We start from the raw sequence: 27,365 nt of genomic DNA, 5'->3' as shown, positions 1-27,365 counted from the left end.
CACAGAGAAAACCTTAGTGCTGCATCATGCTGGTTTAACTGTATTGCTACCCAGTGTAGGGGATCTAAAGACCTGCCAGAGTGTTCACGTTAAATCTGAGAGGACCTACAGCAGCTGTGTTAGCATTAAAGAGGAATTGGTGAGCTACTACGAAGGACTGACTAAATACATCTGTCCGTGGAAGGTTACTGAGCCTTGTTTACTCCATAATGAGATGGCAACAGAGCACAATGTGAGACCAGGTCAAAACAATGATGGCAAGTTGAAGCTTTACACCAGAGGTTGTTAATCCTGGTTCTGAGGGCCGAATGTCCTTCCATGTTTTCAATGTTTACTCTGGTCCAGAGGCTGTACTCATTGCTTTAATTCATACCTAAAAAGAAGGAACCCCTTAATGATAAAGAGATTACCTAATGTCAGCTGCGTATCTCCTCCTTTTGGGTAAAATGGCTCAAAAAACAAAGTGTTTATGGTAGCAGGATTTTTAGTCCATTCCCCTTCCTTACTTAATCCATCAACTGTGAGGTGTGAATTACTTAGCAATTACTGATTGCTTTGAGCCACACTTTCACTTATTATAGTGTCGGATGATGACATGAACGTCCCACAATCTATCTTCAAATCCTGTTTTACCTCATGAAGTGTGTGAGGTTGCACCATTGCTGTGGGTCTACGTGAGCCATGTCCCGCTTGAAGTCTTCTCCGCAGACCTCCACCTCCCACCGGAGACGGGACTCGTTGCAGAGCCTCCTCTGCCAGGTAATGGTGGGCTCTAAGTTGAAAGTGTCAGAGGCTGTCAAGAAATAAGAACAAGGTGAAGCGCTGATCGATGGGTGGCTGGGTGCGTGATTGGATTGATGGATGGATGTGCTCACCTGATGTCCCGCTCATCATCCAAGTATTAACTGTAAGAAGGATAAAGCAATAGAAAACACTGTCAGGTTCTCGTTTGGATTTATTCAGAAAAACTCTGAGCTCTTCCACCTCCAACACTTAAATCTTACTTTTGTGGTGCACTTAACCTTTATTCAAGCATTTGTCAGGTTTGTCTTTGACGAACCTGTGGCTCATTTCCCAGCTGAATATTAATGCCTACTTGGTGCTTTTAGCAGCGGAAAACTTAGCTTGTTTGGTTAAATGTCAACAATTAAAGGACTCAGTCTGAGTGTAATTTCAACTATGCAAAGGTCACACATTGTGAAGCACTGAGGCAGTACGCTGGTTCTTTCAATTAAGCTAGTTAGCTTTTATGCTGTTAAAGTGCTGCCTTCAGGACTTGTTTCTCATTAGAGCGGCTCACAGTCACAGTGAAATGTTTCATAATGAAAAGAGTACTTTGCATTTTGCCTTCCTCTGTGATCTACTGACACAAAATACAAGTCATAGATTGTTATGGTGTGTTTATGTGCATAGATGGCTTAACTTTAAACCTACTTCAGGTCAATAGGGAATTCCTACAAGATTCAAGTCTTCACATTATTATTTTCTTTATGAGTAGATAAGTCACGAGAGAACATTTAAACACAGTGTTTTAGTTATATGCAGATGACACGGTCATTTACTCACGATAAGCTTTGTGGATACGTTCAACATTCTTCCAACAGATTAAAAGGACAGGTCTGTACCTTCCAACTTGCTTTAAATGCAAATATTTCTCAAAATGTTTGCTCCAGCACTGCCTGGACATTTTGTTTTAGCAAGATTGATGACAAATGCATTTTAAATAAGATGTGTTTTAAGACGTCTTTTCCTTTTTGGCTTTTATTTTTGGAAAAAGTTCCAGAATCATTTTCAACACTAAACTGATTTTTTTTTTTTAAATCTACCGTTTGTTCCTTACCAGCTTTGGAGATGCACTACAGCATAAATTTAAGTCTATTGTTGAATAATGTCTGTTGCTTATCGTTGCTAACTGTGGTTTGGTTGCTCATTGTTCTGTTTTCTTGTACTTTGACTGTTTTTTTTTTCTGTGATTAGCAACAACAACAAGATCATCTGGTTGAAAGCCCTTTTTGTTCCCCAATCGGCTATGAATCATTTAAATGAGACCACAATTGCTTTCTTTTTCAATCAATTCACTTTTAAACAATCCCTGTTGCAGTTATGGTTACTTTTGAAGAAATTCCAAAGGGTTCAATATGTATATCGGATACAAAGATGTATCTACCAATCTTTACTCAACGTAAAAACAAAATGAGTTTTCTATTTTCTTGTATCTGCAGTATCGCTCTGATACTGCAGAGCAGTATCAGATACTGATACTGATCAGTATCAGTATCAGTATCAGTATCAGAACTAAAAACTATATTTTTTAGTTGAAGTTGAGCCCTTGTTAGTGTGTTCAAACACAATACCCCACGGGGAGCAAGGCGAGTGCATGGCAGAGGAGACGCGTCTTGTCATTAATCATTAACAAGCATGTCTTCAATGGAAGCTGTGAAGGTCAACTTGTCACTCGTTGGAGGCAAACTACCTAGATGGGTTTGTGAACAATTCCTCTGCGCTTTGTAAACTGAACATTAGTGGTAGTTAGTGTCCCTCTTCAGTATTTATGCATCCATTTCCACGCTTGTAATTCCGTTCTCCATGTTTGTGTCTTTTTTTTTTCTCTCTTTTTTATCACTTAAAGTTCTCCGATCCAAACTTTTACACACCACAGCTCTGGTCAAAGCTAAATAATACTCAGCACCTGAAGGTAAATCTCCCCTTTTTTGTGAAACTTTCAAAGAGGCGGCTCCTGTTGGAAGGCACCCAGCAGGACGCCGACCAAGAGGCCGCGCTAAATTTAGAGACCTTTACCTGACCATGCAAGGATGTTTTTAGGTGCAGTGTTTGTGTTTTGATCCGATTTTCTGTCTTCTGCTCTGCACTCGTTCCAAAGCAATAACTCAGTGGAACGGAGGAAGAATATCATCTTATCGTACGTGTCTGGAGAATCTGCGCAGAAGGATTTTCTCTAAGCATTTTGACACGTTTTAAATCCGCCAGCGCTCTCAGACCGAGGCTGGTTCACTACCAAGGAAGATCCAAAGACGAGATGATCAGAGTGGTGCATGCCTGCTAGAGCAGCGAGGAGTTATTGATGAAACCAAATATCAGCAACATAAATGCATTACAAAACACAGAAAAACGACTTCCATGGGTCAAGACTGAGACGTCCCCTGACACGTCATTTAAGCACAAGTTACAATATAGTATTTTCGTTCCTTTGCTCCTCCAGAGAAGAAATACAAGGAGAGAAGTTCAGCAGTGGTTGTTTGATATTCCAATATCTCATGACATGATCCGAGTTGCCCTCACATGCATGCTCAGTGCGCATCGATCCAAGGGGGACAAACTCAGAACAAACAGGTGGGATAGTGATTCATGTCGTCCTAAAATTATACGCCCATCTGCCGTCAAATTTAAACATGCAAAGACTTTTGAATTCAAGTGAAAATGCTCCAGGATCATCCTCTAGGCTTCTGATAGCGTGATATGTGCAGTTTGCTCTCTAGCTAATCCAGACAGCTGTGGATTTATTGCAGGCCCAAAAACCATTGTTGCGTGAACGGTGCGATTTAAACGTCTTTTTACCACCACTGCATCTCAAAAACTGCAGCAATGACCAAATATTAACATCACTTAATTCCCCACGCACAAGCTTTATATTCATTCATGTAATTTATCTCACCTCGACATGGCAAACGCTTGAAGTGGCCCCAACCTAATCTCAATAATTCACCTAATTATTATTGAGCAAAGAATCAAAATAAACTTTCTCTATTCCTCAAGGGAATTTTTTTGTTGTTGTTGTACAGAAGCTACTCTGATTGAAACTCTTAGATATTAGTAAATGTAACTATATCCATTAGTTATATAACATTTATAACACAAGTGTGAAATTACTTGTAATTTAAATATGACCTAAATATAAAATACATTCAGCACATAAAATGAAATTTAAAAAACAAAACAAGTATGTACATGAAACTATGTGACTCGCATGCAAATAATATGTCAAGAGTGCTGAACTTTCAGTCTAGACTTGTCAGGTTATTGCTGATATTTACACCGTTCAGCCCAATAAACATGCATCATACATAATGGGGGAGAGTCAAATTATGTTTTATGCACATGCCAGGACTTTATGTTCAACTGGCTTTATTTCTTCCAATTCAGTTCCAAGTTTAATGTGCTTTTAGATTTGCTAGCTTGAATGGCGAGATAAAAGATAAAACGACAACGGGTTTAATATTGTAAGCCTGAAATGGAAAACAATTTATTCAAGAAGCAAGAAAATGGGACAAGTTTTTTTTTTTTTCCTATCTGAGCACTTACAATTACCACATCCTGGATGACTGACAAATTACACTGCTGCTCAACACATCGCATTCACTGTAGAGGCAATATGCGACGCTGCCTCTGTTTTCATTCAACTTCAACTGTTCAACTGAACTCAATCTGCAAATATGAAACTCTACCCAGTAGCAGTTTTGCACTTTGCAATTTATTTCTTACACTCTGCTCCCTCTTAGCTTCATTCACAAATCAAATGGCTCTGAGGATACGCCAAAATAATGATTACCTGGCAGCCTGGGAATTCAATTTCATGAGTGTCCGCCTGGCTTGCCTGTTGATAAAACTGTGTGCGCTGCAGCGTTAAATGCGTAATTCTGACCCAGAGCATTACTTCCTATGGTTCTGTGTCATTTTGTGCCATTGAAACGAAAGACAGAGAAACAATAGCGTGACAGGATTATACGCGAGTAGAGAAAGTTAAATGTTTCCTCATGTTCCGGTGAATGTTATCCTCAGAATGGGAGCCACTGTTCTCAGAGCACCTGCCATCCTCAGGATATGAAGAATTGTCTAATGTTGTGTGAGACATTTTTACTAAGACAAGCAACAGGATGGAGTTCACAAAACTGTATTGGTGTTTTGAGACTCAGAAGATCTTTGCCCTGGAAGTGACTGTAATCAAAAGTATGTTGTTTTTTTTTTTCATTTTGCTAAATTGAAATTCAGCAACCAGTGTTGGCACACAGAGATGCTATTTGCTTGGCAGTCCAGTTTGAGAGGCAAATCTCTCTATGTTATTGCTTCCCAATTAGACGAAAACTCTGCATTTTGCGAAGGTAAAAATCTTCTTAGACATGCGCACCTGGCAGAAAAGATGAAGAAGACAAGTGCAAAAAAATAAATTAATCTGCATACAATAACACAAAGACAAAAACCTACATTTTACAAAAAAAACCAGCAAAAAGTAGAGAATTATTAATGACGTCTACAACTCAACAACAACAAATATATACATATTATAAAGATTATATATCTTTAAGCAATGTGGTCAAAATGCAGATTTGTATAACCGAATCTTTTTCCAAATCTATTAAACTTAGGATTGTGTGGATGTCAGAGGAGAAAAATTGATAACAGCGGTGTCCAGGGCAAAAGACTCTCCAAAACCAAGATTGAAAACCACTTTTAGATGAAAAGGTTTCTGAGGATGACATCCCTACCGCTCCCAACGTTACAGCTGCACAAAAACATCCAGGCTTATGAGAGGTGACTACGTCCAATCCATATCCCAGTCCTCTTTAAGAGATTAAACTCTTCCTGTCCTCCTCAAAAAGGGATGAGAGAATCGTGAAGATCTACAGAGAAAAGGAGAAAGCCCTTTCTCGTGAACCTCTCAGCTGTCAGGGCTCAAAGAAAAGAACGTCTTTGTATTTACCGATCGATACGCGAAATCAAATATCGCAGTGAGGTGCTGTGCACTCTAATAATAGTCCTCTTTGAAACCTCCCTTTGCCGACTTCAAATCTCGGCCCTCGGCCGCTCCGTTCCCACGGGTCCCCGCTTGCATTTTATTCCCAGTGGCAGTGAACCTCGGGCAGTCGTACCCCGCCGGTTAACTTCCTGTTTTAACCGTCCAATACAAACACAAAAGCTTCCGTCTGGAAAAGCCAAAGATCACCTACATTCCTTTACCAAATATTCTACAGCAGGCTGGGCTTTCAGAAAGTTTTAATCTGCAACAAGTAAGCTAAAAATATTGTAGGAAAAAGATCAAGCTCTCTTTTTTTGTTGTTGTTGTTGTAGGTTTAGATTAAACCTCACTTTCACAACGAATGCAAGTTATTTAAACGTCTTTGTATACTTATCACTGTAGAAAAATAGTTGACTGTATATGCTCTATTTAAATCATTGTTCACACAAGATAAAGACCAGCCCACTGTCTCCAGGATCATTATATCTATTTGAGAATGGTTTGGCTGCCTAAAATATGCAAAAACCTCCTGCGTGAAGGCAGTAATGGTATTATTGCGCCTATTGTGCAACAATGCAAATGTCAGTGGCTTTAAATCTGAGAAATACAAGATTTTGCCTCCATGTTGTATTTTGTAACTCAGATAAAATATAAAACATCATAAAAGGATTAGCTGACTGAAAACAAAATCCCATTTTCAAATGATTGAACCAACGTGGTACTAACTATACCCAACACTGGTTACTATGGGCAATCAAGAAAGTATTTAAATTGAACCAGTCTAATCATCTTCAGAAGCATAAAATATCTCAATTTTCTATGTTGTTTTATGTAAAAAAATGTAAAAAAAATCTGGTCGCAAACATTGAGTTTAAGTGACTGCTATCTGCAGATTGGAGCTAGCAGTTACTTAAGCTTTTTCTTTTTGACCATTACACTCAAAATTAGTGCCAAAAAGAAAAAAATGTGGGGATGTATTGAATTTCTGTGAAAACTGGAGGGATTGACAAATTAACAAACCCATTTAAAAAGTTGTCCATGCTTAACAAGAGAATCCAGTATTAACAAAAATGGATTTTTTTAATATAAAAAAACAACAACAATTTTTTAAATACATTTTTTATTTAAAAATGTATTTAAAATGTTTTCAATTAAAAATCATGTAATTAAAAATAAATCATCTTTAATAATTAATTAAAATAAAAAATTTTTTTATTAATTTATAAAAAAAAATGCTCTAAATATGTACTGTACTTTACTTGTTTTATTGGTCAGAACAAGTAAAGCACATGTGAATTTCACTTCAGACCCATGAAGAGCCCCAACAAGCCGTGACACAGTAGAACTTGACAACAGAACAATCCTTCATCGGATTCGCCTAAATGAAGTTGTGCCACTTCCATATTATGAAATGCACTGCTTGGCCTGACTCATACCATTTTGCCATTATAATACAAACTCTGTGCCATGATAAAATGCAGTGGTTTCTCCTTTTGATAAATACAAGTGAGCTGTGTGAAGTGATGAACCCACGACAGCGACGGAGCAGCAGGATCTCTGTGTTACTGCTCAGCAGAACAGCAGGGGAGGTTAGAAATGAGATCTGCTCTGGGGAAACAGACAGGACTGACATCATTAGTGGAAAAGGATGGCATTTGGTGACGGTACAGAGAGATTCATGAGCCTGAGATTTAGCAGAGAGCTGAACACGTCTACTCGGTGTGTGGCAGCTCAAGAGCTTGTTCACACAGTCTAGAGAGAAGAGAAAATCCTCAAGTAAGCATTTATTTAATTGCAAAATCTTGGAGACGGCGGGTCTGAACGACAGGTTATGACATTGTATGAAACCAGTCACAAAGCAACAATTAGAGAAGTGGTTTCCACACCAACCACGACCTGTACGGTAAGAAAGAGCTGCAACTCAAACTTTATAAAAAAACAAATTCAAAGGACAATACAATAACATAATGATAACAAAAAATTACCAAATCATCCATTATGGGGTTTTTTAAATGTAAGATCAAAAAACATCTCTTGCAAGTATATACTGCGGGTTTTCAGTGTATTATAAGCCTGGCGGGCAACCAGGCTTTTCTTATGCCCCCACCAGGCTTAACATTACTTATTTATATAAGTCTTTTTAAAATATTAGCATTTTTTAAGACTTTATAGTTGGTGTTCAGGGGAATCTTTCAATAACACATATTCATCAAGTGATATCTACAAATATCCAGACAACTTTAAACATTTTTTAACTCAAAAGCCCAACCACCGGGCTTAGCAAATTTTCTGGGGGAAACCTTGTACTGTATATAATTCACAAATTATATTTTAATAAACCAAATGGTGGTGATGTCTGCTGTTTTGAGGAAGTTCTTTGACATATTCAGTGGTTTAAAATTCAGCGTCTCCAGTTGTGCCGCACTTGCGATTTAGAAATGGTCGGAGGGAAGTAAGAGTTTGTCAGGTTTATGTTGTTTTCTAAAAGACGCTCACTCACAGACCCCTAGAGAAAGGGACCATCCCCACCTCACAATCCAGAAAGACTTAACCAGGTAAAGAAAACAAACCAAAAAGTTTCTAATGCGTGAAAGTTCTTGCACGTCCTAAAAAGTCTCAAGGTAAAGAGACGCTCCTGTTGCTGAAATTCTCATGTACCACTATCAAACATTAGCAGTGCCTCGCAAAAGTAAACACACCGCTTCAATTTGATAAAATGTGAAAAAAGATCAAGGGGTATAATTACATTTATTATGAGGCAACCCTCTGTGTGTCACTCATCATGCTACCTGCTTCCCCTTCACTGAGATTTTAGAGACAACGGCTGGTTTGGGAGAAAAAGGTGGACAGGTCCCTGGCACACACACACACACCCACACACACACACCCAGATGCTATTTTTACACTAATAAGGCCTTTCCTGACCACTTTCAACTGAGCCTATCATGAATTAAGGTAAGGTTCCCATGATGGAATAAGGTCACTTATGGTTCATGGAAAGGGAAACAGAATGCAGAATGCAGAATTGAAAGTGTATTAAATTAACATTTTAATAACGTATTAGAAAAGCTCGGGCTACAGAGAAGCGCGACTCTGTTTGGGGGTTTTTCAAAGCAATTTACAGATCAGCGACGCGGTCTACAAAGGCACAGCCGCAAAAAATAGACATAATGAAAGCATAGATATAAAAAAAACACTTGTTTAATTAAGTTCTACGTTCGTTATTACAGGAATTACAAAATGGCCCATTCAGCAGGATTTTCATTAGGTTCTCCACATGTGATCATTTCAATGAGCAAAACACTAACGGGCAGAAATGAGAAACTCCTTGAAGAAATCTATAAAGCAACATTTAAGCAGAGCAACAATAGCTTGCTAAGCTATGATCCTTTAACAGCTGTGAGGCCGTTACCTGTATGACAAGACGCCCGTCAAACTTTAGCCTCGCTTGTTTGAACATTCAAGACCAATTGACAGAGTGGATGTTTGATTTAAAGGGAAAACTTTAAATGCTAAAAATATTTAAAATGTTGAACAAAATTGTTAAAAGTTATTTCACAAGAAATATCAAATTACGTATTGATTCAACCTCACGTGGCTACTAATAATCTTTATTTAAAAAATAACAGCGATCAAAATAATTAATTATCTTCTTATTGCAGCAGATTCTGGACTCCAGTTGACTTTCACTTTACTAGAACTGAATGTAGCCTTTGATGCAATTTCACATACAGAAAATGTATTAATAGATTGGCTGCTATTTAGGCCACCAACACATCCTTGAACTAGTTTCAATCATATTTAGTAGGCTTCACTCACTTCATTAAAAAACTTTTAAGTCCAATCTATTTCCAGTCTGATCTGGGGTTCCTCAGGGCTGTGTTGTAGAGCCTGTTATGTTCAGAAGCTACCTCAAAGCTCGGCTACACAAACTTGAAGAGCAATCATCTGCGTGTGATGTTATGTTTGTGCCACCGACCTGAACTCGCGGTGAGACTGATGTGAGCGCATATATCTTTGTGAGCAAAGAATAATGTGTGGGATGTGCATTTACGTCTCACACCCTACTCGGATTCTGGCACAGGTGCTTTGTTCTGAGTCTACGCTTGTAACATGGCAAAATAAATGAACCACATCACCAGCCAATTACAGATTTTCTCCTTGGTCCCCAGAAACATGATGATGCATAATTTTGGTACGCATCATCCCAAGATCTCCCTCCATTAATCACATCAGTCTTGTTCTTCTGTAACGTCATTGCCTATCAGGTAGGTTGCTATGTTGAGAACAACCTTCGACTTCTCTCTATTGAATGCCGAGGAAGAGTTAATACCCTCCTCCCTTCTGATCTCTTGCACGTACAAATACACTCGTACGTCTTGATCATAAATTCATTTTACTGTTCTCAGTGCTTTGGTATTGTAGTTAGTTTTAGATTGTTTTACTCTGTATGGTGACCCTGAATGTTTCAAAAGGCATCTATAAATAAAATAATCAGATATGGATGTTTTTGGCCTGTGAGAGGAAACCTGAGTTCCTGCGGGGGGAGGCGCTGCGGGGAGAACATGCAAAACTTCACACAGAAATACTCGAACTGGAATTTGCACCAGTGACTTTGTTTTATAATATCTATAAAACATTTTAGCATTTAATGTATGATAGGTGCTATGTAAGTAAAGTTTAACTACCTACTTACTCTTTCAGACAACCAACTACCGTCTTCCAGTTGGGTTGCATGAGTGTTTTATTGCAGCACTCTGTAAATCGTGGCATGTCCTGTGGGAGTGTGGGACATTTTTAAACCACAGATGAGAGACAATAAGGGAAATCAGTTATTACTATTAAGGCTCTTAGATGCTTCCTGCACCATCCTTCTTGTTCTCACAGTACAAATCTACAGTTGTTTTCTTTACAACCTTCACCTTACAGAGCCCCCTTCACACTTTGTGAAACCTTGGATGGATGTTTTCCCTTTCCTTGGTTCTGAATTTATTTAACAAGTTCTGGAGTTTTAAGGGTCCATGATGCCATTCACTCTGATATGGTTTCAAGAGTCTTTGGAAGAAAAACACGACTACAGCATAACAGCAAATCTACTGTACGTAGCAGTGGGCAATAGCATCTATTACGCATCAAAGTTTGGAGAATCTTTTTTACCCCCCCTTACCATCATCTGAATTGTGTTAAATTGAAAGGAAATCTTGGTGTAGTTTTGGCCACAGACCTACATTTTGAAAAACATATAATGTTCTTTTATAACTCAGTTTACTATCGTCTCAAATTTCTGCCATTATAAAGGGATTCCAGTCAACAGAGGACATAGAAAAACATGAGCATACCTTTATTTTCAGTATGTTAGATTGCTGGAACTTTTACTTTCCTGGTCTGTTAGAAAAAACTCAACCAGAAAGCTGCAGCTTTCCCTAAATGCTGCTGCCAGACTCCTGACCAACACTTGGAAATGGATATTCTTAAATCTCTCCACTGGTTTCCTGTTTGTCAAATTGTAAAAATGTTGGTATTGGTCTAAAACTGCTGAATGGCCTTGGGCTACAATACATTTATGAGTTGCTTGTTAATTACGAACCTTAATGTAGACCCCCCAAAAGATCAGAGACTTGCTGAACTGAGCAATTTTGTTTCTGGATCAAACTCTAAGAAACTGTGTGCCTCATGTGTTTTATGCATGGAGCTTACTTTTCAAGAGCAGCTCAAAGGTTATTTTTTTAATAATATCTGTACTTAGGGTCCTTACAATTTTGAACCGGGTTGTACATGTGGCGTGTTTTCTTGACTCCATGTGACCCAGGTCAGACCCAATGTCATTTCGAACTCTGAGGTTGCTGTAATGGGATGTTTTTATGCTTCAGGTAGGATCTGTCACAAGGTGTTTGTGCATGTCTGTTACGTCTAGCTGTCTAGCTGAGCCAATGGTATTGATTGTGTGCTTTCCTGCCAGGGTTATTATAGCCTGTAGTAACAGGGGAGGATGAGGTCAATCACAGTATTTCTGAGTAAGCTAAGGAAACAAGCTGGATCAAACTAAATGCGATTCCTATATTATAGGGAATCCCAGCTTAGCACTTGCTAATCTTTGCTCTTTTAATATACCAAACTACTTGAGGTTTTAGGTTACACTCCTCCACCCAGCCTACTCTCAAGTTGTTTTACTTAGTAAATATCAGAGCAAGGAAGTAAAGAACATCAGAATTTGTTTTAAATTCTGGACATTTCAACAGGTTTTCAACTATTCTCTGGATAGGATTGTTTTTACTGTGAGTTATTTTGGTATGTTATGTTTTCTGCTCTTAGTTTCAGGATCCCTTCAGGCAGTGATTGGGTTTATCTGGCTTACAGATGACTGAAGCAGATAACCGGATGAATGCTCTCTTTCACTTTCTTACATTTCAACAGAAGACCTTTTCAATACAGTGTAGAAAGAAGTGTGGAAGAGGGAGTTCAATAAAGCAGACGGAGGCCAGAATGTGAACGCGGGGAGTAAACGGGGAGTATCCGGAGCAGCTGTGCACCACGACTTTACACTTGCAAAATACTTCATGCTACGTTTGCACCGGACACTGTTAGAGGTGTTTAGCGTTACGGGCATTGAGCCACTTTTGTAACAAGAGGAAACCCAAACAGCATTATTATGCATCCTCATTGTAGTTAGTTCTATTTAAAAAAATCTATTGAACAATATATGTTTTAAATCTGTTTACCTTTCAACTGGCAACATGTTCCACTCTTTTCTTTCTTTCTTATATTAAACCACAAGTCAAAAATTAGCTGAAAATTACAAAGTTACCCTCTCTTCACAGGGGGTCTTACATTAGCCCACCAGCAGTAATAACAGGCGACAGAGGAAAAGACACGGTGTCAGTCGCTCTTGTTATCAGCAGAGCCCCCTGACAGGAAGATGGATGACCTTCTAACAGCGAGCCGATGTATGTGGTCAATGAAGGGGTCCTGATGTGACAAAACAACGTGGAGAGGATGTTGTTGCAACATTAATGTGCGCTGCTTCGTGTTTGCGTCAAGGGACAGGGCAGCAATGTGATTACTGCTGGTTCAGGGTCGCAGGAAAAGAGATTTCTGAAGCGCAGTATTTGCTCAGCCGGAAACAGTTCAGGACGCTGCAATAACTGCCTTCTAGGGGTGGACACTAGATCTGCTCTGCCGGCACGACGATGTTTAAACTTATCTGTGCGCTGGGGCTGGTGACTGACCACCAGTGACGGTTTTAACCTCTGGGTTATTCTTCAGCACCCGTATACTACAGCATGCCTTTGTTTCAGTTCAAAACATGTTTTCTTCTCAGACGCCAAAGGAGGTCTGAGAAGTTTTTGAAGGCCAGAAAGCTAAAAAAGTAAATAAATAAATCACAGCTTGAATTACTTCTTAACAGATTCATACCAAACAGCCCAGATTGAAACCATTTTAAGTTAATCAGGATTTCTAAGATCATCTAAATGATGCTGGAACGGCTGCAAATCTGGAATACACTTATATCAGATATATAACTTATAGAGCATGACCCTAGCATGAATGGTACTGTTCATGTTGTTACTGTGCATGTTTTTACACACATAATGTCAAAATACTGTGGCATGCATAGGAGGTTTCTACGCCTCCACCATTGGTTTTAGCCTTGTTGTTGGACCGCAAACACCATCAGTATTTTTATTCATTAGTCAGCAGCATAAGCCAATGTAGGTGAGATGTTTCTCTATTTAGAAACATTGCACTGCTAAATTACTGCTAAGCTTTATACTTTTTACATGGCACAGCATTATGTGTTTGTATCTTGACGAGTCATGATGGAAGTTATTACAAACCCCAGAATCTGTATTTCTATGTCAACCCTGCATGTCTCAGACTGAGACAACTAAAGTCTGAAACTGTTGAAATTTGTCTTTCAAAACAAGGGGGCAGACCAATCACGTTCATATTTTTCGGCCTGAAGTGTGTAAGTCAGGGACGTTCAAACCCAGGCCTTGAGGGCCCGGATCCTGCAACTTTTAGATGCGTCTCTGCTTCATCACACCTGAGTCGAATAATAAGGTCATTAGCAGGACTCTGGAGAACTTCACTGAATTCTGAGGAGGTGATTCAGTCATTTGATTCAGGTGTGTTAAGTCAGGGACACATCTAAAAGTTGGAGATTGTTCAGTTCAGCTACTCACTGGGAACCTTTTAGGTCAAACTCGATGGAGTAGTAGACCATGTCAATAACAGCAAATAGTTGGTGCACTGCTAGCTATTGGCTTGTGTGTAGTTTGATCATCCACATCCAAATTCTCTGATGACCAGCGATGACTGTAGTGTAACATACTCTATCTTCAGATCCTTTGGGGAACCTTTCCCTTTCCATCACATTATGAGGAACAATCCACCGTTGACAGGGACAGATTATCTTGCTCTAATATGTTGATTTGATGCTGAATATTAATGTTTATGCCCAATTTCTTCCAGTCGTGCATCAGATGCTTTCCTGCCTTTTTTCAAATAAAAAACTCAAAAACTAATTAATTTTTCTGTGCAAATGTGTGTACACAAACCGTTGGAGGCATAACTGCAAAGCTTGATGTGCCATCAGGAGAGCTGAAATTTAATTTAGCATTTTGTTAAACACAAAGAAACGACACATGTTGATGCTGGAGGCATCAACCATGAAGAAAATATTAAGATGTTAATCAAAAATCTAAGTTCGTCCTCAACCTCAGGAGAGATATTCATATGGTGGGTCTTATCCGAAATGTACTCGGCTTCACTTTGGAAAACCAAACAAACCCAAACCCCAACAGAAAATGGTGACGATGTGACCAGATTCAATCCTAACTGAGCTCTCTTCACAGTCCTGTGGGAGGACTAAAGGAAATCCATTGAGGGAAATCCACTGTGATTGACTGCTGAGAGGCAAGCACTCTTCAACCAGTTCGTGTGCCACGAGACACATAGCTGAATCAATCCTGCAGTTCTGTCAGTGAGGCTGAACAGCGTAGATGAAGAAAATGGGAAAAAAAGGCCTTACTTAACCTGCTCTCACACCGTTTCTAATCATTAATATGTATGTTGGCTTATCAGTAACACAGTGCATGATATTTAAATATGAAAAAATGAAACGTCTTCTATGGAACATCAAGTCCGGTCCTCTCTATTAAGTCTGTATTTCACCAGTTTTTTAAAGTGAGTGTTTAAAGGAATGAAGGCTATATGTATGTATATATATATATATATATATATATATATATATATATATATATATATATATATATATATATATATATATATATATATGTATGTGTGTGTGTGTGTGTATATATATATTCATAAAAAATGCAAGAGGCTTAATTAGGCTGTTGATCAAATCATGTATCCTCAAATATCGGATGCTTATTAAATAATCATCCCCTGAAATAATCAAAGAACTCCAGACATGCTGAGGTAAATTAATCTTCTTCAGTACACACAGTGCTTGCAAAGTGCAGCAGACGTATACAGTAAGTGATGTAATCACTGAGTCCATGTTTGAGTAGCACTCGCGTAAAATGAAACCGCAGCTGCATTAATGTGCAAGGTATACTGTGCCTCTAAGATGCAATGAGAATTCCTCAGAGATTTGTTTTACATGTCAAAACCAAAAAAGGAAAAAAAAAAAAAGTCCTTCTGGTTTTTCAGCATCAACCTTACACGCTCAATTTGGAGATGTTTCCACTTTTCCCCACGCAGCTAGGAGCCTTACTTTAGATGTCTTTGCACATGCCATTTATGTTGTAAGCGCACATACTGTAGGTAGTAGATTGTCTCAGCATGGAGAATGTTTTGCTTGTTTTATGCCCAGGAGAGCATGGATTGATTATTTGTGCTAGTAGGTAAAATCTAGTTGCAACCAGGGTAGCGACAGGACGTCATGTGCACCCCAGACATTGTGCCAAAATACTTGTATCTGCAATTTGGAGGTGTTTGCACCACTGGGAGTGCTTCCAAGAGGAGCAAAGTGCTTTCCAATCTATATGGGCAAGATGTCTGGCATAGTGCATTGTTTTCTTTATTTATTAAGACTGTGGATTCGATATCTACTCTGCCTGTGTTTCAATGGTATACAAACACATTTGTATGCCACTGAAATGCAAGGCAGATATGCTACTCCTTAGGTTGGAAGAGGTGCAAACAAAGTGCAGAACTTTTTTTCACCTCAACAGAAAGTTGCCAACGACTCATTTTGGGTCCAGCTTCATCATCATGAACAGAGCCAGAATCATTATGAACATAAGTGGTTTACCAGCAGAACAAAATAAACTTTGGTTGACCTTTCCTTTTACTCACAGGGTCACTGCCTTTACAGTTTACCGCTCTACCTGCAGACACTCTCCTCCATACGACGCCATTATTTTTCTGCATCTTTCCTAAGCTGACAGCCTCACACTCACATTCACATTCACCTCACCCCACAAATGGCCAGCTGTCAGCGAGGACAAAGGTCAGCCTGTCTGTCCGACCACCCTCATTTGTTGTTGCACAACTAAAGATGGGCTAAATGTGGCACAGCCGTGTACAAATAACTTCCTGGAACTACTCTGATGTTATGATTGCTTTACGCAACATTGGGTCTGTCTCTGATGGCCAACCTTTCAACTCAGCCTAATCTGCTAGTTAAGGTCAATTCTAAACACTTTGTGAGGCAACAGAAACCTTTTATCGTACCATACCATAACTCAGTATGACTGACTAATACAATCACCCATACTGGGGCACCCAGGGATCGGAGAGGAAAACAAAGCTGGAAATGATACAAATGTGCAAGACGGAGGGGAACTCTGGGCACTTGGCGAACAAAAGCAGGAAGGAGAAGAGGAGGAGATGAAGGATAGCCCTTACAGGGACAGAAATAAAATTCAGCATTGGAGAAAAGGGGGAATCCATGTGTTTTTCCGGAGAGAAGCGCGATCTGTGTGTGTGTGTGTAGGATGGCTTCATTCGGGATGGCCTGAGGTGCAGCAGTGTGTCGCGGGTGAAAGTGAGGCATCACCACTGGCTTTTGGGCTAACGGCTCTACATAAATGCAGTCCATTTGCAACGCGGAAGAGAAAATTACAGCCAAGCTCTGGCAGACTGGCCCCCCCCGACGGAAGGGAACCATCTGTTTGTGAGCTGCCACGGCGTATTTGTTAGCAAGTGCTGAGGCTGCCGCATTAAGCGCCATGAGAATAGCCAGTCTTTTATCCAAACCAAAGAGTTTCAACAAACACAGCTTTGGCATTTGTTCCGGTGGAGAAACAGCAATCTATTCATTCGAGAATTAGCCAGTTGTGTCCTCGAACGTGGAAACAGGAGGCTGCTGGAGGTAGATAAGAGGCAGGGATGAAGTTAAAACGCTGAGTTGGCATAGCTAGTGGATGTATGGAATCCAACACTGTAATATATTAGCAAAGATAATCAGCTGGAACAAGACTGTTAGTGGCGTCAGAGCTACTCCTCTCCAGCCTGACAAAAACACCGTAACTCAAAAAGGAGACACTGAAAGAACGTTAAAGCCACACTTTCTTTGACAGAGCTTCAAAGTTTCAGAAGTCTAAGTGGGCTGTGTGACAAATACAGCTTGAATGGCATCATCAAGCTGTTGCCTGACACTGGATCCTTTTTCTTTGAATTTCATGCCACTTGCAATGAGGGATTTAACGAAGACTTTTAACTGTTCTTTCTTTAGGGTTGGATGACTGTACAACAGAGACCTTAAATAATTGTTCTTTTAATTTATGATGGACTATGCATGTAGACTCAAATACAGATTCTTCATGTAATCCATACATTAAAATTTGGCTTAATATAATATAACTAAGCAGCCTGCACCATGACAATAGTTTTGTTGTTGGCAACATGAACACCAGCACACCAGTAAGTCCACCAAATTAACGGTGCATTCACACCAGCCCTGTTTAATTCGCTTTAACTGAACTCTAGATCATTTGACCAGAAAGTCCAGTACGTTTGGAGAAGTGTTGAAAGCTCAATCATACTCTGATACAGACAAGTGAACTCTGGTCCCCCAACGAGCCTCGGTCTCTGGTTGGTCGAAGTGAGCTCTGTTGTGGTTTGAATGTGAACGCCAAGCAGATCAGAGACCGCTCCAAAACAGCAGGAGGCAAGCTACAGTGCAGGGCATTTTGGGTAAATGTAACAAAGACAAAAGAGAAATCCTACAACTGCTAAAATCTGAAGCCATTTTTCTTCATGGTTCCTGAAGAACGTTGTGCTCATGTCTTCTTTGGTTTTTGTGTCATTTCCTTCAGGAGGTCTTGGTGCAGCGCCACCACAGGCAAAGAGGAGAATAGGTTTTCCAAAGGGTTTGGATCGTTTGACACAGTGCAGTGTGAAAACGAACCACACCAGCTGAAAATGTAACAAACGTTGCAATTTTGGTCCATAATTGAACCGAGACTACCGGACGATCATGTGTCCGGTAGATTCTACCCTATTTCCAAAAAACAGTGGTCATGTATTCACTGAAAATCTGGTGTGTCTTATTTCTCTAACAATAAGACATCTATCAAAATGCAAGGGCATGTGTACGTATATTTATGTCTGTATGGATCATTTTGTCCCTGCGTAGAATTTTAAAAAATCCACAGTAACTTCAAATCTGTGCACAGAGTCCTTGTACGTTTAAACAAATGATCAGTCCACCTGGTAGACTGCACCCAGAAAACAGAATAAATCCTTACATGCAAAAACTAACATCACATTCATCCCGTTGATGAATATATGTAAACTCCTGAGTAGCTCAGTCTGCCAAGATGAGATACTAAATGGCGGTTCAGACTCATCTGATGTAGATCTGTACACAACACAGACGATCCGCCATGAACATGTCAGCCTGCTCCGGCCGTTAATTACCAACCCTTTTGGCCCAGATAATTCTGCGAAGGCCAGGACACAGAGGAATAATGCATTATCACTCCAACTTTAGCCTAGATTTCATTAGTGACGTGCTGAATGGACGAATACCATACCAACTTTATTTATGAAGCACTTTATACACCGACAGGACCAAAGTGCTATACACACTTTGTATAGGACTTAATGATGGATTGGATAAATGGGTTGGTTGCTGTCCCATGCAACACATCACAGTCAAAGACCACAGCATATTTTTTTACATGTAATTAAGACAAACAAAAAATACATCAAAGTGGGTAAGTGTTTTTGACACTGGATATTTAAGGATTCGAGGATCTATCACATAGGTCAAATGATTATTTACCAAATTATTCATAAAGTAGGTCAGAGTGCAGTTAGTTGTAGCTGCTTCAAGCATTTGGCATGTCGAGTTGAGTGACTCCTCACTGGCATGAGACTCAGTAATGAGTACTTGCTGCAACATTTGAGGTGAACGTCTTTATTTTTTGAATAAAGACGTTTCCATTCTTCTGGTAAAAAATCTATGTTTAATTTATCTGGAAATTAACCAAAAGGATTATGGTCATGCATGATGTGGTGGATGTGTCTGTGCTGGGATTAATGACTAACCTGACCATTTTAATTACACCAATACGCAGTGCTGACTGGTGCAACGTCACTCTCTATTTTCATCAGTAACGTAAGCTTTTAATTAACTCCTCCACCAACAAAACCATACATGACATCTGATTATGTCACACTGAAACACAACACAATTATGACCATCCTCCTCCCAAGCGGCAAAATAATTTATTGCTTTCCACAGATCGTCTTGGTCTTGATTGAAATTGCTGGTTATTTTCATACATTTGATGCCAGCTAAAGAATCGGGACGCCAGAAGGACTAGGCCTACTGTTTCGTTCTGGTTTAATCTGAAGGGACAACATCCTCAAAAGGGTTTTTCTTGCACAGCAAAGAATTTCAACATAAAGCTAGATTGATCATTTTATATATTATGGCAAATAACAAAGTATCTTCTTTAGTTTCCCATCCTTCTTCTTGTGGTTGTGGTGAAGCACAGTTTTTAATAGCACCGTGACTGGATACGATTTAGGTAGCCTTTCCATTTTATTGTATAGTAGCACTGGAGACCATTTCATCCCTTCTTCTTAGATTTCTGTGCATCATTGTTGCCACATTGTTGCGACAGATGTCCTTTTTTAGCTAAATTTCTACAGTAGATGTTTTAATCAAGGGGAAAAGGTTCTTCCCTTTTCACCTTTGCCTTTGTCTGCAACAAAATCTGTGTCAGGAAGCTTGACTGTCCCACGTCTAGGCCAGTCACCTCTGACCCAGTGCTCTGTCTCTGACAGATGGAGCTGCTTAAGCACACAGGAAGACAAAGGACAACGGCTCTGAGAAACCTTTTTTTGTTTTGTTTTGTTTTTTAGCCCACACTTCACTTTGTTAAAGAGGAACGTACATCTTTTCTGTAATGGTAGCCTTTCTTAGAGCATTTTTCTTTCCTTTGGTGTTGACTTTTTTTGGGATGAAGCAGAGAATTTTGTCGTCTCTTTATACATCTTTATGCGTTGTTGGGTCGGATATCACTAGACTACGTGTACGTGTACAAATATTCCTTTTAAAGAGTGAAAGATTCAGTGTCATTAACAAATTCACATTCTCAGATTTCTTCATTTGTACTTTTAAAAGACGGTAAATTGCAGCCTGAAACAGCTCGGCAGTGTGCCGTCGACTCGGAGCCGAATTACACAGCTCGTGCAGCGCCGCAGAGTTTGCAGCAGCAGACGGTGATATGAGCCGGTATAAGCAGAGGGTTTTGAGTCACCTCTGGAACATAAATCTTTAACCGAGATTTGAAATATTTATGACGCTCAAAACACACTTTCACTCCCCTTGAGCTGCAGCTAAAGTTCAAATGTAACAGTGTCAGGGAATCAGCGACACACTCCGGTTTAAACCTGGAGCAACCTCTGACACCAAGCATGCCCACAGTGGTCAGACCGGAAATTCACTCTGGTTATTCTTTTTTTTTCTGTATTTTCAGTGAATACATTTTTTTTGTATCATTTAACTTATTACAGCATTAGGATGTACAATATGTGATTATTTACCTCTTTTAGATTGTGTCTTATAAGATAAGAGAATACAATGACACAGAAAGCAGTTTGTTTGCACTTAATGTACTAAGCACTAAGAAGAAAGACTGAGATACAAAATTACTCAGGATAATCATCCTTTCTGCAATACAGCTACATAAAGAATGGCATTCAACAAAAATAGACATTATTGAAACATCAGGCAAAATTTTATATTTTGTTTTTTATACTAGCCCTATTTCCTTGCAGGAGGGATCATTAAATGTTCTTTTGATGTGAAAACTGAATCCTTTCAAAATCTCAATTTATTAAACAGGGATTGGATTTAAAAAAAAAAAAAAAGAAAGAAATTTGGTACTCAATTGAATATCATTTCTGCCATAAAGCCATACAAATGAAGGCAGCCTGTACACAATTCTGTTTCTATGTGGGTTATTAAAATGCAGCAGAAATCCCTGGATTGAGATCATTTGTTTTTTTCATCTTTAAGCATTAAGTCATTCTTCACTTACCCCTACCGTACCTGTAGCTAACCAAACCAGTAGGGTAGCTAAATAACCATTTAATATCAGTTTGTTAGAGTAACAACAATGACACTCAGTGGAGAGCAGAAATATTCCCCACAATAGGAACATTACCATCATCTCATGTGGATTTAAAAAAAAAAAAAAAGGAGTAAGGCATCAAAATGATTTCCCACACTGAAATCCTTCTTAAGATCAATAATAACAACAAGAACAACATAAACATGTTTTACAGCCTTTTCAGATGGAAGAGAAAACAGAAAGTGCCCCCAGGCACCACAAGAGTGAGTTGCTGTTTTGAAGAGGTGAGCAGATGCTCCATCGTCAGAGGGAATCGCTCTTTCTCTGCCGTGCAGATGGAGGCCCACATTCTCTGCCGCACCAACAGCGCTTCCCCGACATTAGAAGCAACAAATCAATGTGACTCACTGCGTCACGTTGTTGCTCTTGTCTGAGCACACGGCACCTGGGGATCCCCGACGAGAGAGCATTTCAGTCTAGACAAGAGCTAAACACCGTGGCATGTCTGCGCGCTGCGCGTCGTTCTGTTTACTGCGTCCGGCCATTTTCTCTTCCCGTGGAAAGTAAAACTCAGCGCAAAAGCTGTCATTCAGGATTACTTACCGTTCTGATAAGAAGTTGATACACACACACACACACACATCATGAGCAAATACTTCATCTTAATTCAGAGCTTGTAGGGATGCATTTGAACTCCTCTTTTTTACGAGGTGGGATGACGATACAACTTCAATGAGTTATTGAATTATTTGAATTATTAGTTTGAATTATTAATATTAATATCTTCCACGGCATCAACTCATTTTGGCATAATCACCACACTAGCCGAATTGGTGAAGTTTAACTAAAAACGACTAGTTCCTTTGTACAAATCGGCTTTTATTTATAGTTCATTCATTTTCAATAGCGCGAAAGTTCATCACTCCTAAGCCAGCGTTGTTTGTTTGAGGTCACTATCCTGTTCGATCACCAAATAGTTTCCAACCATCTGACCCAAACCATCATCATGGGAATTAGTGAAAATACAAGAGATCGATTGAGCCACAGAGACAATAATGATGTTAGGAGGAGTCAAGAAAAACTGTGAAGATTGATGGACATAATATCATGTTGAGGGTTTGTTTCAGTACTAGTGGTACTGGTGCATTTCACAAACTGGATAAATAATAACCAATATAGCTCCTAGCTAGCTCTTAATGAACAGCTGGAGAGCTGGAACTTGCAGACAGCAGTGTGTTTCAATCGTGCAATGCACACAAATACAACTTCCTGCTGATTTTGGAACCCATAAAAAGGCTAATCTTAAGCTTCTGACATTCTTCCAGTCTAAACTGTATCCAAAGCTACCAGGAAGAATAGCAAATCTCATCAACTCCACAAATTATCATATTATAAGTGGCCAAATATGAATTTAGAATTATGCTGGGACATTGTTGATAACTAAAAGAAACTAATGTAGTTTCTCTGCAGGTTGCTAAGGGCTGTTTATCCAAATATTAGTGGGGGTGTATGCATATAGTTGAGTCTGTGTGGATTTGAGACACAAGATATTCAAAGGTGTACCTGATTCTTGTTCAAATTCAGTGAAGTTGTATAGTTGACTAAAAAAGGACCTTTAACTAAATAATTTAAAGACCCAAATATCAGAACTCTCAGTCAAAGAGTGCAGCAAAATCAACAGCAGATGTTATAGGGAGTTGAATCTAAAGAGTTTTGCTAGAGTTACGGCAGATTACTATACAAGATAGGCTTGGAGTCATTATTATCAATCTGAAGATCCAATTGATGGTCAAAATATTCTGGCATAACTCAGGACAAGCTACCCCAGATGGCCCAGACCATTTTACTGCCACGGCCGGGTTTCCCCAAGCATCAATATACTTCTTATTTACGTGAACCAACGTGTTTTGCTTTAGTCTTATAAAAACAGGAAACATCCATAAGCCTTCCAGCTTATCTCCATTCACCAAATCACAGAAAAGCAACTGGTATATATAAAGAAAACATAATCTGGCATTTACTGCTGTCTTGATGCTTGACTCACAGACGGTTAATATTGGCCGCTCAGAGAGGATTTTAGCTGCTGAAATGTCCCACGTTATCTCTCTTGGCATTAGAGGGATCTTTATTAAAACACATCTGTAGGGAGGATAACAATGAGCTTAAATGTCATCATTCTGTAGCCGAGCTGCCTTACAGAGAAATGTCTTTGGAGGTGGTTTCATAACATTTCCTAAACCTGAAAATAATCGAGATCTGTTTCTCTCCGGCACTCAGAAATCTGCCGCGGTAATGCTATTGCACACTTATGGAACCGGGTGTTATCGAGTTAAGGCCTTGATGTATAATCTCTGGGGTTTTTTTTTTTTTAAATGTCAAGATGCCCACGCAGGCCTGCTTGTTATTCCATTAATGTGAAAAAATCTCAGTTTCAAGTTTGAGATGCTCCTCACAGATGCAGTGAATGATAAGAATCCTTATTGGATGAGAAAAGTAATCCGAGTTAAAATACGATCCCCGTTTTGGCTCAAAATATTTCAGCGTCATGTTGGTGCCGGTCTAACTACCCCTTAGGTTCACGTCTAGTTGCTCTGGGAAAACAAACCAGGTTTCAAGTCAATAACCACAAACCTTGAAATTGCAGTCCTGTGTTACCTGGCCTGCCCACTGAAGGAAGCTGAATATTTCCAATGAGAACAAGACCAGATGGTGCCACCACAAAAAATCCGCGAAGACCATCTGCTATCCATGAGCGCTCGTCCTCTTGATAAATTCTATTTTTACATCAAGGTAAATGCTATGGGGCAGTTGGTAGCACTGTTGCCTTGCAGCCAGAAGGTCCTGGGTTTGATTCCCAGCCCGGGGACTTAGCATTTTCTCCCTGTGCATGCGTGGGTTCTCTCTGGGTACTCCACCTCCTCCCACAGTCCAAAAACATAACTATTGGGTTTATTGGTCACTTTAAATTATCCCTGTGAGTGTGTGTTGTTTGTCCTGTCTGTCTCGCCCGGAACGTTAGCTGGAGATAGACACCAGCACCCCTCCCGACCCCACTAGGGACAAGGGTGTACGGATAATGGATGGATGGTAAATGCTATGTTTGACAACTGCAGCTGGTTGAAATTACTTTTAGTAATCCCTGCAGCCGATATGGAGAATCTCTGTACACTTTTTAAACAAATCATTTCTGTGTGCACTACATCAGTTTGGAGAATCATTAAAATCTTAATGAACCATATTTGTATATGCAATGTTTAGTACTTGTTAAAGTTTAGCTACAGCATTTTTGGTAACTGACAATAAAATTGCACTGAGCAACATTTAACACTTTATTTTAAAAGTATGCAACATCATCCTGCTGACTGTACGTAGTTTTTCTGTGAAAATGTTTTATACTACCAACTGAAAATAAGATTTTACAAGCTTAAAATATTAAGCCCTGCGGAGTTAATTTGGCGATTGACGGAGCTAAATCCAGGGCAATCGTGGAATTAAACTTGTTTAGCTTGAGACTTGGACCAAGGTCCACTGTCAAGGAAGAAAACTACCCTAGCATACCTAACATGCAGTCAGCGCTGCACATGAATGGTTTTGGATCAAAGCATTTGTGTACAGAATGACCTTGTCAAAGAATAGACCTAAACCCGACTGGGAATCCGTGACAAGATTTGAAATTCGATGTCTGCAGATGCCCTCCATCTAAACCCATGCTTGAGCTATTTTATAAAGCAGAATGAGAGAATTTCTATGTCTAGATAAGCCAAGTCTGCACAGACATGAGCCTCAAGCCTCGCTGCTGTAATTGCAGTGAAAACTACCTTTAAGAGGTATTGACCTGTGGGGCGCTAAATACGACGGGTGCTTCACATGTCTCAGATTTGTATGTGTGAAAAAAATCCTTTCAAAACCATCTATGCTTTTTCTTTTCTGTATCACATAAAATACATGAAAAAAGCAGTGGGCGTGTGTAGCATAACAGAATGTGGAAAAGTTTTGTCATCTATTGCCATACTTAACCAATTTATGAGAGTAATTAAATCCATTCTTTTATTTTGAGTTGGAAATTAACTTTTTTTGAGCTCTACATGTTAAAAACATTGGTTGTGTCTTATTTATGTCTATTTTAGCTAATATATATATATATACATATACATATACAGTGATTAAAATCTACTAAAATAAAATATGTACCAGCACAGCATCACAGCCAGAAGCCTGGAGTGGATTTCTTAGTCAGAATCTGGCTCAGGATAAGACTCGATTTCAAGCATGATTTTGTGCAACCAGCTAATGAGACAGCTCTACACATTCCCACTGGACATAATGTCGGTCAGGGCTTTTCATTGGGGTCACATTAGACTGAGCGATCCCCATTCGGTGCATGCTCTGTGAGATGTAACTGATGCTCATTAGGTCCACGAGTACACGAGTACAGCGGGGATGCACACAGAAAATATAGAAATACACAAAAGGCCACCTATAAAATGTATTTCTAATTATAGTCTGTTTCTCTTTTTTTTAATTATCATTATTATTTTTTTGCCTGTTTTTTCTCTTTCTAAAGACTCCGTCGCCTAATTAGCACGGTTAATTGCTGCGGGTGGATGTTTTAAGACGCGCTCTGTTGATAATAAGGACACAAAAAGAGAGTCACACTCACCCCAAAAGGCCAAAAATAAAAGTTTCAGCAGGACGAACTCATTTGTATCCATCACGCTGCGAGGACCCGGTCGGACTGGGATCGAACCATCAGCGGCGGCTCCGGGGAAATGTTATCCCAAATCGACCCATAATTGAAATCAATCCCGGAACCAGCGCGTTCAGCAAGATAGCACGTGACAGACTCAAAACAGAAGAGAAAATATATATATACATACATACAAGAAAATCAAACGCAGAGAAATCAGATTCCGAAGCGCGACTTCTTCCAGTCTCTCTCTCTCTCTCTCTCTCTCTCTCTCTCTCTCTCTCTCTCTCTCTCTCTCTCTCTCTCAGCCGTCAGGAGTCACAGCTCAGGACCGCCGTCCTGTATCCTCACAGAGAGGGGGCGGGGAGGCGAGGATGATGATGTTGGGGGAGGATGATGGGGCTCCGCCACAACAACAAAAAATGACTGGATTATTCACGCTCACTCTGAGAAGTTGACTCTGAACCTGCAACCAAAGACACGGGAATATATAAATCATCCAATCAAGGTTTATGACCCACTGTCAAAGATATTAGTGGATACTTTTTCAATGTCGCAGAGTTGATTCAAATTAAACTTGCTCGTAATGTACAATGATCCATATTTTAGGTTTTCGAAATGCAATTAAACCGAATTAAAATCCGATCTAGAGGAGGTCTGCTTCGGCACGCTGAGCCACATCCACACTGACACAGAACCACACTGACCTCTTCTGGTTTCTGTTGGTATTACGCGTCCCTCAACATGGGCTTGAACTCTGGAGTTCAGTGGGAAATTAAAGGGGCAATTCGAGGTTTTAAAGCTAGAATTTGTTGTGTAGAGGAGCACAACGCAAGTGGGCTGTTTGTGTCTGGTGTTCTGACAAACAGCATATCAAAGTTGTTGAGAGAATGAGGTCTTGCTTGGGAATGTTGAGTTGGACGATGGAGTACAGTTAGCATCTTTAAGCCATAGCCTTCTGTTTATACTGGAGTGAGAAACAACAGAGTGGCACGCCACCACCTCCAATCTTCATTTTCTGTGTAAATAATCGTCTTGTGTGAAAATAACCACCTAATCAGGCATCGCAACGTTTTAACGTTTCATTAAGTCGTATTTACATAAAACTGCCGTATTTGAGCGACGGTAGAAGTTCACTTCAGCCTTGACTAGCCGTTAGCTTTAGCCTCCAGAGGCCAAAATGACAACACAAAGAGATTTGTCTGCTTATAGCTTTTCAACAGAACGTCATTTAGAAATTCTAAGCTATTCATTTGAAAAGTTTTATAAATACTGACAAGATTTTAGGTCATCCCTGTCATCATGAATATTCAAACTTACAATGATTAAAATTTTATGTAAAGCCACATTTATCGGCTGCAAT

General features: G+C 39.6%; 1 protein-coding gene across 1 annotated transcript in view; it reads right to left on the bottom strand.

Annotated features, from left to right (window-relative positions):
- LOC102230282 (receptor activity-modifying protein 3-like) overlaps nt 1-26,268 on the bottom strand; it is a 37,605-nt gene extending 11,337 nt beyond the window's left edge. The window contains exons 1-3 of the mRNA XM_005803655.2: nt 25,976-26,268; nt 876-905; nt 634-793 (exon numbers count right to left, since the gene is read on the bottom strand). Coding sequence (XP_005803712.1) covers nt 634-793; nt 876-905; nt 25,976-26,027 — 242 coding nt within the window. The 5' untranslated portion in view covers nt 26,028-26,268. The remainder of the gene's footprint in view (nt 1-633; nt 794-875; nt 906-25,975) is intronic.
- Between the last annotated feature and the right edge of the window lie 1,097 nt (nt 26,269-27,365).

The sequence above is a fragment of the Xiphophorus maculatus genome, chromosome 21, assembly GCF_002775205.1.
Source record: "Xiphophorus maculatus strain JP 163 A chromosome 21, X_maculatus-5.0-male, whole genome shotgun sequence".
NCBI lineage: Eukaryota > Metazoa > Chordata > Actinopteri > Cyprinodontiformes > Poeciliidae > Xiphophorus > Xiphophorus maculatus.
Note: the sequence above shows the minus strand (reverse complement) of the source record. Positions and strands in the feature narration are given on the sequence as shown.